The 13,034-nt window shown below is 45.7% G+C and overlaps 1 protein-coding gene across 1 annotated transcript in view; it reads left to right on the top strand.

The window, feature by feature from the left end:
• Positions 1 to 13,034, top strand: part of CTNNA1 (catenin alpha 1) — a 203,103-nt gene that overhangs the window by 24,179 nt on the left and 165,890 nt on the right. The window contains exon 2 of the mRNA XM_073356004.2: positions 11,824 to 11,930. Coding sequence (XP_073212105.1) covers positions 11,826 to 11,930 — 105 coding nt within the window. The 5' untranslated portion in view covers positions 11,824 to 11,825. The remainder of the gene's footprint in view (positions 1 to 11,823; positions 11,931 to 13,034) is intronic.

The following is a 13,034-nucleotide window of genomic DNA, read 5'->3' on the forward strand; positions in this document are numbered from 1 at the left end:
ATCACACATGATCCACAAGGCCCCCAAAATGGTGAGTAGCCATAGGAACAAGGTAAATTATTCTTCCCGGACCCTGCTGTACACTGGGCATGTGGTTCTTGGGGAGAGCCAGCACTATAGGGAGGGCCCCATAATCATTCCTGACCCCACACTTTCCACAGGAAGTGGTCATTATGGAAGAGATCTCGCTGCTGATGGTGAGCAGGGAATCAAGGGAGGGTCTTCTCCAAAGCAGCTCTGCAGAGGAACCTGAGGCTGTGGATTGCCCAGTATCTCCACACACATTTCCTGGAGATCTGTGAGGGAGATTCCCGTGAAGTGAGGGAGTCTATCAACAGCCTGCTCAGACCAGGCATGTGGGAGACAAACTTGCTTTCTGCAACACTCCTGCCCCCCAACAACTCGCTTCAGCAATTCCCCAAATCAGATCCACTTACCAGGGCCTCCTCTCCTGTTTGTGCTTTGCCATGATCCGACTGCTGTAACTGGCTAGTCTCCTCCAGGGTAAAAATAAAAAAGCGCTCCTGACTGCATGTATCTTTGGGCTTCAAGTTATCCTCTGGGTCCCACTCCCCCTCTTCATCCAAGATTTCCTCCTCCTGGCTTGATCCACTCTTGACTGGCATGCGAGCCAGCAAAATATCCACAGGGGCCTTTGCAGTGGAGCTGGGGTCGCCTCTGAGTATTGTGTCCAGTTCTTCATAGTATCGGCAGCTCGTGGGCGCAGCACCGGAGCAGTGGTTTGCCTCCCGCGACTTGTAATAGGCATTCTGCAGCTCCTTCACTTTTACCCTACACTGCAATATGTCCCATTCATGGCCCCTTTGTATCATGCATCGTGAAATCTGTCTGTAGGTATCAAAATTCCTACGGCTGGAGCGCAGCTGGGACTGGACAGCCTCCTCTCCCCAAATGCTGATGAGGTTCAGCAGCTCAGCATTGCTCCAAGCGGGGGATCGCCTGGTGTGTGGAGCAGGCTTGGCCACTTGGAAAGATGTGCTGAGTCCATTGCATGCATCACCCCTTCATGTTTGCTTGGACTTTCAAATTTGCAAAGGAATGTATGGGGTGAGGAGGCTTATAACTATATAAACTAAGAGCTTGTTTACACAGGCAACTTACAGCGCTGCAACTTCCTCACTCAGGGGTGTGAAAAAACCCTGTTTGAGGTGTGTGAGAAAAGGTGTGTGAGGTTATCTTTTATTGGATCACTTTTGTGGTCAGAGAGACAAGCTTTGGAGCTGTCCAGAGCTCTTGGGTCTTTCCCAGACCTGTGTAACTCAAAAACTCATCTGTCCAATAAGCGATTATGTCTCACCCATGTTATCTCTAATATTCTAGTACTGACAGAGCTACAACATTGCATAAAGGAGTTACTGAGATTCGTGGGGGTGCTAGTTATGAGCTATGAACTTGTAACCATACAAAAATCCCTTGGTGGGGTTTGAAGGATTGATCAGCTGCTGGAGCCCTTGGTGGGGGAGGGGCCTGATCTCTGGTAAGCTTATTAGTATGCATGTAAGCTGACTTGTTTTTAATGTTTTTCTTTGTAATGCTTAACGAGAGATGTGGTTGCTTGTAAAGAGCTGTGTGGTAACTGATAGCTGTGGGGCAATTATACTGTTTATAGACTCTGAGGAGAAAGCAAAGCAGGACTATTTAAGCAGTCTGACTTGCTGGGGAATTCAGTAGGCAAGGTACTGTGCAGTTTGAGAAAAATCATGGGCCTCATCCCAGGAGAGAGGATGGCTGGAGAGCCAGAAGCCTAAAAGTTGGTGCCTTTGCTGGCCCACAGAGGGGGAATACAGGCGCAGTTGCTCTGAACTGATAGTAGCTTCCCTTTTTTTTAAAAGCAGTATCAGTTTTAGAAAATTACTTGGGTAATCTTGGGTTTTGCTTCTAAGTAATTAGCAGGGGTGGCCAACCTGAGCCTGAGAGAGAGCCAGAATTTACCAATATACATTGCCAAAGAGCCAGTAGCTCCCCCTGCTCCCAACGCCACCCACCCACCGGCAGACCCACCAATCAGTGCTCCTCCCCCCTCCCCTATCCCAGCACCTCCTGATCAGCTGTTTCCTGGCATGGTAGGAGAGAGGACACTGCAGACTCATGGGAGGGGGCAGGAAGGGGTGGAGTGGGGGCAGGGCCTGTGGCAGAGCCAGGGGTTGAGCAGTGAGCATCCCCCAGCACACTGGAAAGTTGGTGCTTGTAGCTCCAGCCCTGGAGTTGGTGCCTATACAAGGAGCTGCATATTAACTTCTGAAGAGCCGCATGTGTCTCCGGAGCCACAGGTTGGCCACCCCTGAATTAGAGAAACATTTTTCTGTATTCTAGTTTATCTGTAACTTCAAATTAGTAACTTCACATAATTCCACATGGGCCTTTGGCACATCAGCAATGAAGACAAGCATGTAAAATGCAAAATTGTAAGTGAAGACAAAGTGGATGGGGGGGTATACTTCAAGGGCTGGTATAATACTTGAAACTTTCAACCACTCACTGAAACTGACTAGAGTTGTCTAGCAGGACCTGAATGCTGTGGTCTCTGTGATTTGATATAAATATTCAGTTACTAAAAGGAATAGAGTTAGTACAATATCCTGAGTGGGGGATTTTTTGTTTTGTTTTTTTATATATATTTCAGTTTGTGCTATCCCTAAATCTAGCTACTAAAGATTTCTATAATGAGAAAGCAACTTTACTGTATCTATGCTAGGGTATAGGATCAGAGCAAGGGGGACATCTGAAGGGTTTGACAGATGGGTAGAGGGAATTTGGGGTTGAATAGGAGACCTTTTAACTAGGTGAGGTCCACAGATCTTAACATTGGATTTTCAGCCTGCTTGTAGCATTGCTAGATCTTTCTGCCTCCAATCACTCAGAACAGCGGTTTATGCTGAACATCCTTGCCCAAGGGTGGGCAAACTATGGCCTGGGGGCCACATCCGGCCCTTCAGACATTTTAATCCAGCCCTCAAGCTCCCACCGGGGAGCGGGGTCCGGGGCTTGCCCTGTGCCGTGGCTTGGTGCGGCTCCCAGAAGCAGCGGCATGTCCCTGCTCTGGCTTCTATGCATAGGGACAGCCAGGGGGCTCTGCACGCTGCCCCCAGCCTCAAGTGCTGTCCCCGCAGCTCCCATTGGCCAGGAACCACGGCCAATGGGAGCTGCAGGGGTGGTGCCTGTGGATGGGGCAGCGTGCAGAGCTGCCTGGCCACACCTCCACATAGGAGCCTGAGGCGGGACATGCTGCTGCTTCCAGGAGCTGCTTGAGGTAAGCACCGCCTGGAGCCTGCTCCCTGGCCTCCTCTTGTACCCCTGCCCTAGCCCTGATCCCCCTCCCCTCCTCTGAGCCCCTCAGTCCCAGCCCAGAGCACCCTCCTGCACCCCCAACCCCTCATCCAAAAAGTTTGCCCACCCCTGCCCTTGCCTAACAGGCAGTCAAACCATTCAGAGCGCAACACTTTCTGGTGGCTATAACTGTAGCCAGGTAAGTGTTTTGAGTTAAGGGTATTATCCAGTAACCCCCTTCTCCCTGCCTCCCCCCCCACTCATCCCTCCCCATACTGCATTATTCACATGTATAAAGTAGTGCTCAAAATGGAACCAACTGTTTTTCCCTAAGATTAATTCACTTTTTATACTGAGCTCAAGAGATAGTGCTGCTTTTATTTGGGCTTAAAATACTACAAGTTGAAGCTAGACAAATTCAGACTGGGAATTATGTAAATTTTTTACAGTGAGGGTAATTAACCATAGGAACAATTTACTAAGGGTTGTGGTGGATTCTTCATTATTGGTAACTTTTAAATCAAGAGTGGATGTCTTTCTAAAAGAATTTTGCTCCAGCAGTTGTTTTGGGGAATGTCTGTGTTATAGTCTAGTGTCTGACCTGCTGTATCATAATGATCATCCCTTCTGGTCTTAATCTATGAATAACATTCAAAGGGAAAATGCTTATGGCATATGCTAGATGTGTGTTTTGCAACTGAAATATATCTAACTTGCAGAATGTTGTAGATCTACAGCTCTTTCTCTTATGCCCATCCTTTAGTAAGGGTCAAAAAAGCCTGTCACTGACTTCCAGATGGATTATCTAGTTTGAGGCATACAAAGCATGGAGTAAAATCCCTCTTTTGGTATTTGGAGCATGTTCCTATAGGGTAATGGCTTCTCCAGGGGCGGAATGTGACACATACCAGTTTCTGACAATATCCCTGGGAGACCTTACTTAGTTAAGTATGTTTGGAGTACATTGCATTAAGTGGGAGGGTTATGTATTATAGTGGGCCAGGATTGTAGGTAACCTCTGAGTGAGATGGGATGTGAACCTTGGAAAGTGGTGTTTACAATTGAATAACTTGCCAGATGGGAATGGACTTTTGTAACAAACTGTATCAAGTAGCCACCAGGGGAATGTTGAGGGAGAAATGAATGCAAATTCCTTATCTCCAGTTATGCAAATTTTGAAGCTGCATCCCGAGGAGAGGACCATTCTCTGCTGATTACCTGTTCCAGAGTCTGTGGAAGGCCCACGCTGTATAAAGGAAAGGCTAACCTATTCAAGGATGTGCTAGTTCTAAACTGATGCTGTCATGAATTTGTAACCACAAACTCTTGGTGGGGTAAAGGATTGAGTCCTATCAGAGCCCTTGTTGGAGTTATGGGGTGGTGGGGGTCACCTGTTTTTAATGGATTTTCTCTGTAAGAATAAATCTGTGACGCTTGCTTGCTGCTGGTCTAAAGGAAACTTCAGGTGAGCACAGAAATTTCGGCGGAGGGGGTTGTGGGGCATCCTGGGTCCTGTCCGAATGCCCCATGATGCATTGCTTTGCATCCCAGCAATCCCTGTGCTTCCATTCGCATTTGGTGCTATCTTTCAACGGGATGTGTACCCCACTCTGTCTCTTCAGTCTGCAGGAATGGATCCCAAACTGTTGACCAGCATGCTGCTTGCTCTGACTAACATATCACGAGTGGCAGTGGAGTTATTCCATAAACTACAAAGGCAAGAGGAGTGCATCATTGATCTCTCCACGCATTGCTTTGACACGAGATTGCTTGTACTGAGTGGTGGGATCACATCGTGATGCACATCTGGGAGACTAGCAGTGGCTGCAGAACTTTCAGATGAGGAAAGCCACATTCATGGGACTGTGTGATGAGCTCGCCTCAGCCCTGTGGCGCAAGGACATGAAAATGAGAGCTGCCTTGCCATTGGAGAAGCGTGTGGCAATTGCACTCTGTGGAAGCTGGCTACTCCAGTCTGCTACCGATTTGGTCCCTAACCAGTTCAGAGTGGGAAAGTCAACCGTTGGTCTCGTGTTGATGGAAGTGTGTAGGGCTATTAATCACATCCTGCTCCAAAAGACCATGACTCTGGGCAACGTGCGTGACATTGTGGATGGCTTTGCCCAAATGGGCTTTCCTAACTCTGGAGGGGCAATAGATGGCACGCATATTCCAATTGTGGCACCAGATCACCTAGCCACTGAGTACATTAATTGGAAGGGGTATTTTTCTATGGTTCTCCAGGCACTTTTTGTGGATCACCGTGGGCATTTCACAGACATTAAGGCAGGCTGCTCCGGAATGGTGCATGACGCACGCATCTTTCGGAACACTGGCCTGTTCAGGAAGCTTCAAGCAGGGACTTCCTTCACGAACTGGAAGATCACCGTAGGGGAAGTCGAAATGTCCATCGTGATCCTGGGAGACCCCGCCTACCCCTTAATGCCGTGGCTTATGAAGCCGTATGCAGGGCACCTTGACAGCAGCAAGGAGTGGTTCAACAACAGGCAGAGCAAGTGCAGAATGACTGTGGAGTGTTCTTTTGGCCGTTTAAAGATCTGCTGGCGCTACCTATATGGGAAGCTTGGTCTGGCGAATGACAATATTCCTATACTTATAGCCGCTTGCTTTATGCTCCATCATAATTGTGAAAAGAAGGTTGAAAGCTTCACTCAGTGCTTGACGGCTGAGGCTTAGTGCCTGGAGGCCGAATTTGAACAGCCAGAGACCAGGGCTATTAGAGGGGCGCAGCGCAGGCCCATAAGGATCAGGGATGCCTTGAGGCAGCAATTTGGAGCTGAAAGCTGCTAATATTTGTTATGTTCGGGAGTGCTGAGCTTGTAATGCTAGAAGGTAATTGTGATTGGTGTAGGCGATGCAATATGAAAGTTTACGATATTGTATGTTGCTTTACAGGGCTCTGTTTGCTTTCAGTTAATAGAATAAAGATTGCTTTCAAACCAGCACAATTTTTATTAAAAACACAACCGGAGGGGAGAGACCAACAAAAAAACACATCAGCACTGAGGGGGATAGGGGAAGGGAAAGACCCAGGAGAAGGTGGGGTCTGTGGTTAAAGATTTGTGTATGTCCAGCTATCCTAGACAACCTTGTCTTTTGGAGCATAGCGCAATGGGTACTGTACTTCAGCAGGGCTAAATTGAAGGACGACGGGTGTTGAGTGCAGTGGGTACTGGGAGTCCGCAGTGCTGGACTGTGACGGGGGAGGAGTGGAATGCCGCAGGTACAGACTGGAGCCAGGAGGTTAAGAGGGTGGTGGTGGTGTGTGTGAAGCACATGGGAAAGAGTTTTGTGACAGTGGCTGCAGGGGAGGGTGGGTGGGGAGCTGCTTGGTTTGCAGTGTTAGTATCACTTGGATCGTGTCTGCTTGGTGCTCCATAACATTCAAGAGACGCTCTGTGGCTTCATTCTAGAGCTTCACGTTCTCCTTTCAGTCCTTCTTCTCACTGTCCCGCCACTCCTTCAATTCCTGTTTCTCGGCCACGGAGTGCATCATAACCTCATGGAGAAAGTCCTCCTTAGTTCTTCGTAACTGCTTTCTAATTCTGCGCAGTCGTTCAGCCGGCGAGAACAAAGGGGGAGGCCATTCTCTCAAGGTCCATCTGTGTGTAGCCAAAACGCAACATTTTACAGAAGCAGTATTGTTTGCAACACACACAACAACACTGATTCAATGATTTAAAACACCGCCGCTATTCACATACCTGTTACTGTCTGACCCCAGGCAAGCACGTATGAGCCATAAGACCCTCAAAATGGTGAGTAACCACAGGGACAGCATAAAACAGTGTTCCCAGACCCTACTGTACACTGGGCATGTGGCTCTTGGGGAGAGCCAGCACTGTAGTGGGAGCCTGATAATCATTCCTGTCCCCACGTTTTCCACAGGCCTGTGTTCGTTATGGAAGATATCTCACTGCTGAAGGTGAGCAGGGAATCAAGGGAGGATCTTCTCCAAGTCTGCAGCTTCTGCCCTGGCCCTTATGTGACTCACCTGTTTGCAGCAATGGTTTCTCTTGTCCCATCCCCACCCCTCCAGCGATGGCAGACTGGTGCAGAAAAGTTAATGAGACAAGAAACAAAGCAGCTCTGCCAAAGAACTTGCGGTAGCAGATTGCCCAGTATCTTCATGAGAGTTCTCTGAGGCAGATTCCCATGAAGTGAGGGAATCAATCAACACTCTATTCTACTGCTCAGACTAGGCATGTGGTGGTACGCATATCATACAGACACAGCCTGCTTTCTGCAACCCTCCTGCCTTCAACTCCTCACTTCAGCAATTCCCAAAATCAAATCCACTTACCAGGGGCATCTTCTCCTGTTTGCGCTTTGCCAAGATCCGACAGCTGTGACTGGCTAGCGTGCTCTGGAGTAGAAAAGAGCTCCTAGCTGCGTGCATCTCTGGCCTCCAAGTTCTCCTTTGCCTCTGGGTCTCCCTCCCCCTCCACATCCTTGTCCAAGATTTCTTCCTTCTGGCTTGGTCCACTCTTGACTGGCATGCAAGCCACCGAAGTATCCACAGTGGCCTTTGCAGTCGAGGTGGTGTTGCCACAGAGTATTGTGTCCAACTCTTTATAGAACGAACAGCACCAGAGCAGCGGTTTGCTTCCCACACCTTGTGGTAGGCATTCTGCAGCTCTTTCACTTTGACCCTGCACTGCAGTGTGTCCTGGTCACTGCCCCTTTCGGTCATGCATTGTGAAATCTGTCTGTAGGTGGTATAATTCCTGCGGTCGGAGTGCAGCTCGGACTGGACAGCCTCCTTTCCCCAAATGCTGTTGAGGTCCAGCAGCTCCGCAGTGCTCCAAGCAGGGCTACCTGGAAAGATGCGCTGAGACCACTGCATGCATCACTGAGCAAACAGGAAGGGGACTTCCAAAATTCCAAAGGAATTTACGGGGTGGGGATGACAGTCACCTGAGGGCAGGGCAGTAGAGGTCAAACTGATGACCAGAGAGGCAAGAACAGGCATTGTGGGACACCTTCCATAGGCCAGTCGCCAGTCGACCAGGGTGTCTACACTGGCACCGTGGAACTGTACCCCTGGTGCAGAAAGCTGTACGCCTTTTGTCAGGCTGTATTTGTTTTGTTTTGGTTTTGTTAGTACAGCGCTGCAACTGTGCATTTTCTGCGCAATAAGTGGATTGGCAGTGTGTACGCTTCAGGAGTTACAAAGCAAAAAGCTGCTTTACTGCATAGAAACTTCAGTGTAGACAAGGCCTATATCTCAAACTTTGAAGGATTAGATTTTTTGTTGGTAAATGATTTTCATAGTGTACACACACACTGACCAATTTTTTCCCCAATGATAATTGAAACTTACTGGTAGGCAGAAAAATGTTACTTGAGAACTCAGTGTGTGATTTAAGGATATTTACTTTTTATATTTTGACAAGTGATGTTGGTAATTTGTCTTAACCATTATAAAACCTTAACTTTTTGAATCCTTGAACTTCTGATGTATGGGTGTTCAGCATATTAAAGCAACTGCCAACTCTACCTTTGTGCTGCTACCTTTTCTCATGCAAGAAAACCAATAAAAATCAGATACTTTATCTTAATTTGGGGATGGGAGGAGCACAATCTCTAATTTAAAATGTTGTATTGAAGAATGCACACGCACGCTTACCTGAGATTCCTTCCAGTTCATAACACTCCTCCATACCTACCTGGTGAGACTGATTAGACTGTGATGGAGTCTCAAACAGGTCCTGACTTGCAGTGTGGCTGGGGTCCCATGTTGCATCTTCCCGTTTTACCTTCTCTTTGCTGTTCAAGGCAGGGGTCTCCGTCTTGGGCTTTTTCTGAGGTATCCAGAGTGGTCTGTAGGGTGCTGGTAGGGTTTCTGCCAAGTATGGCATGCAGCCCATTGTTAAAGCAGCCCGTCTGTGGCTCAGAACCATATCTATTGTTGGCTTCGTGATATGGCTGGCAAATTTCCTTTGTGTTTACGTGGCGCTGCTGATCCCTGTTGAACCCCTTTGTACCTGGGATGCAGGCAATCTATTAATAATGCCCATCTTCCTATGGCTGGTCCATATCTATGCTTGCGCAGCTTTTTCTCTCCACAAGTGCAGGAGATCCAGTATCTCCCATCTGTTCCAGGCAGAAGTATGTCTAGTGAGTGGAGTTGTCATGGTCAGTTGGGCAGTTGCATGAGGGTGAGCTGCTACTTGTGCTTGCTAAGGTGGGCAATCAGGAAAAGGTATTTAAAAAACACGCAGGAGTTTTAAGGGGATGGAGTGGCTTCCAGTCTGTGGAACCCCTGGGCAGTGGAGCTTACAATTGTGACCAGAGCAGACAGTGTCACAGGGAATGGGCACATTATGGGACAGCTTCTTGAGGACCGCTAGGGTCAGCACAGGTTATTCAATGTCTACACTTGCATTGTGTCAACCTCAGTAGGTCAGCTGTCGCCGCATTGCTGTAAATGGCTGTTTATGTAGGTCCAAGACAAATTTGAGTAGACATATGTACAAATAGGTTGAGGCAAGGCAACTTATATCCCGTGTGACTTATGGTCCAGTATCCTGTCTTCAGACTGTGTCCAGTGCCAGGTGCTTCAAAGGGAATAGAACAGGGCAGTTAAGTGATCTACCTCCTGTCATCCAATCAGAGCATCTGGCTGTAAGAGGCTTAGGGACACCCAGGGCATGGGGTTACATCCTTGACCATCTTGGCTAATAGCCATCGAAGGACCTATCCTCCATCAACTTATCTAATTTTTCTCTTGAACCCTGTTATGGTTTTGGCCTTCACAGTGTCGCCTGGCAAAGAGTTCCACAGTTCACTGTGCATTGTGTGAAGAAGCACTTACTTTTGTTTTAAACCTGCTGCCTGTTAACTTCATTGGTGACTCCTTGTTCTTGTCAACCTAAGTGTAGTGTAGACCATGCCTCCGTCTTTAAAGTAGTCCCCCAACAAAAACTGGATAAAATTTTTCTGGTACTTCCAAGATAAATATGGGAATAAATGCTTTTTCAAGAGAAGCATGCTTTCAGGCTCACAGTATAAAGAAGCACAAAGGAGACAAACCAAAATATTTTTTTATTTGGAGGTCACGTTTAAAAATAACTATCCTACATAGGAGATCAAAGGGTGTAACGTCAAACATCAGGTATCATTTAAAGCATGGAGAGCCAGAAATTGTGACCTATGGCTTAAAAAGTAACCTGGAACTGGTCTTGCACACCTGTAAATATTTAAATACCGGGTTCCCTAGAATCAAGTTGTTGCTTATCTGTGTGTGTTTGTCTGGTTGTGTCATTGTTTTAGCAATCTGAGTACTGTCGGGAGGTAAAGCTAAAACTGGGTATTTCCTTAATTCATTTTGTCTCTTCAGCATGTTAGTTCTATTCTTGAAACCATGGTACTCTTGGAGAGATGGATCAGGTTTCTTCAGTGTCTTAGGAAAAATACCAAAGAGAATTGTGAAGTGCCACTTGACTGTTCAGTGGGGGTGTAAACATGAAATCTCTTTATGAGGAAGATGGGGCTTAGCTATGGCTTCAAGCATGTACAGTAGAACCTGAGTTACAAACACCAGAATTATGAACTGACCAGTCAATTACACACCTGATTTGGAACTGGAAGTATACAATCAGGTGGCAGCAAATACAGTACAGTGCTGTGTTTAAACATAAACTACTTAAAGGGTGGGGGGGGGAGAGTTAAAAATCTGACAAGATAAAGAAACTGTTTCTGTGCTTGTTTCATCTAAAGTAAGATGGTTAAAAGCATTTTTCTTCTGCGTAGTAAAGTTTCAAAGCTGTATTAAATCAATGTTCAGTTGTAAACTTTTGAAAGAACAACCATAATGTTCGTAACTCTGAAAAAACATTTAGGAGTTGCCAACCTTTCAGGAATGGAGGGGGTTTGTAACTCTGAGGTTCTACTGTATTCATAAAGCTGTAAAGCAGCCTTGTAGTGGGAGATTTTAAGGGAAAGCGTTGGTTCTAGCCATGAAATATTGATAAATATGGAAGTTGTACAGCAGTTGAACATTCTCAAGCTTTTTGGCTGTATGTAGCAGCATTGCTATAGCTGAATGTAAGCTGACTTTGTATTTAAACTGTTAAAAGAAAACAGCCTCAATTTGGGTTTGAGAAGTAACTGGGGGTTGGAGGGAAGCTGGTTTCTGACTCACAGAATATTAGCTAGAGACTGACCTTAGTCAAAATAAGACAAATTAACCACCAAAACACTTTTGATGGGGCACTCTGCTTGGAAATACTATATTTTAGGTAGTTGTTCTAGGCTTATTTAACCTAAACAAACGTAACAATCATGGTGTCATAACTGAAAACACAATTTTGCACTGAAATGATAAAATGGGAAGCGAATTCAAAACTGGTATTTCCAAAGGCAGTGCAAATTTGGCTTTAAGTAGTAACTATAATGTAGCACTTTCATATAATCCTTATGTTTCATTTCAAAATCAATCCGTCATAACAAAGAAGACCTAGTAAGACTGAAGTTAACTTTTTTTCCTTTCTCTCTCTCTCTCTCTCAAAGAAATGACTACTGTTAATGCAGGCAGTGTTAACTTCAAATGGGATCCCAAAAGTTTAGAGATAAGAACACTGGCAGTTGAAAGACTATTGGAGCCCCTGGTAACACAGGTAAGAAATCTGTATATCAAGCTCTCAAGTTTTTGGTAAGTTTTTCAATTTGATGATTAATCCTCATACCTTGAAGTTTGAAGTCCAGAAATGAAAACCTGGTCTGAAATAGATAGGTGGAGGGGGACGTGGGGGATCAAGAACAAAAGGCTTTTGCTCAGTCTGTTGGTGGTAAGCATACTTCTAGTCTTAATCTTAGACTGTGTTTTTTTTGCTTTTTGTCACAACTTAATATAACACAGTCCTTCATTTAATCAGAAGCGCAAAAAGCGCATATCACATTGCTGCTGAAGTTTTATTGTACTTGCGCTCAGTTTATTCTCCCCTCTGTGGTACAGGTTTTTTTTTCCCAACAAGAATCCTTTAGGTGAAACTTATTCAATTGTTCTTGTCTAAATATTGTTCTTTCTAATTGTGTCATTAGAAACCGAGATGCTGTAGAAAGTTCTGTCTTGCATTAGAATTCTGGTGGACTAAAAGCCCTTATGGTGGGAAGAGCAGCAACTGCTATAGTTAAAACTGCATAACAGCTTTCATTTGAATTCCCTGTTAGATAGAAAGCTTTTATAAGCAAAAAGCTCACTTTGGGGAGAGCAGCCAAACAGTGAAAATTTTGAACACAAGTGGTTGTTGCCTGCAGTACAAGGCAACTAGATATTTTCCTATTTGAAAATACTAGAAGCCCTTTTAATACATGTCTATAGCCAGAATTAGTTGGGAGGAGTAAAAGTTGAAATAGGTAATGGAACAAACTCTCATTTAGAAAAAGTGCCATGGTCAAACTTAGTTTTCCTTTGACACAGAACTCTTCGACAATTGCATGCTTATACTTGTAAAATGTCCACTAAACTTTTGTGTAGTGTTCAGCCACTGAAGACTTTGCTTTGTACGTGTGACTAATTACATAATAAAGTGTACTGAAGGAGATGGAGAGGATGGGTGCATACCTTGTAAGGCCTACAGGATGGAGACACCCAGTAAAGATACTTTGGGCACTCTGAAGATTTGCAGCAAAGGGTTTCTCATGCAGACCTCTTAAAGTGCATTGGGGAAAGAATTATAGTAGCATCTAGCCTGTTTAAGAATAGGGAACTTAAATAATTT

Source organism: Lepidochelys kempii, chromosome 8 (assembly GCF_965140285.1).
Source record: "Lepidochelys kempii isolate rLepKem1 chromosome 8, rLepKem1.hap1, whole genome shotgun sequence".
Lineage (NCBI taxonomy): Eukaryota > Metazoa > Chordata > Testudines > Cheloniidae > Lepidochelys > Lepidochelys kempii.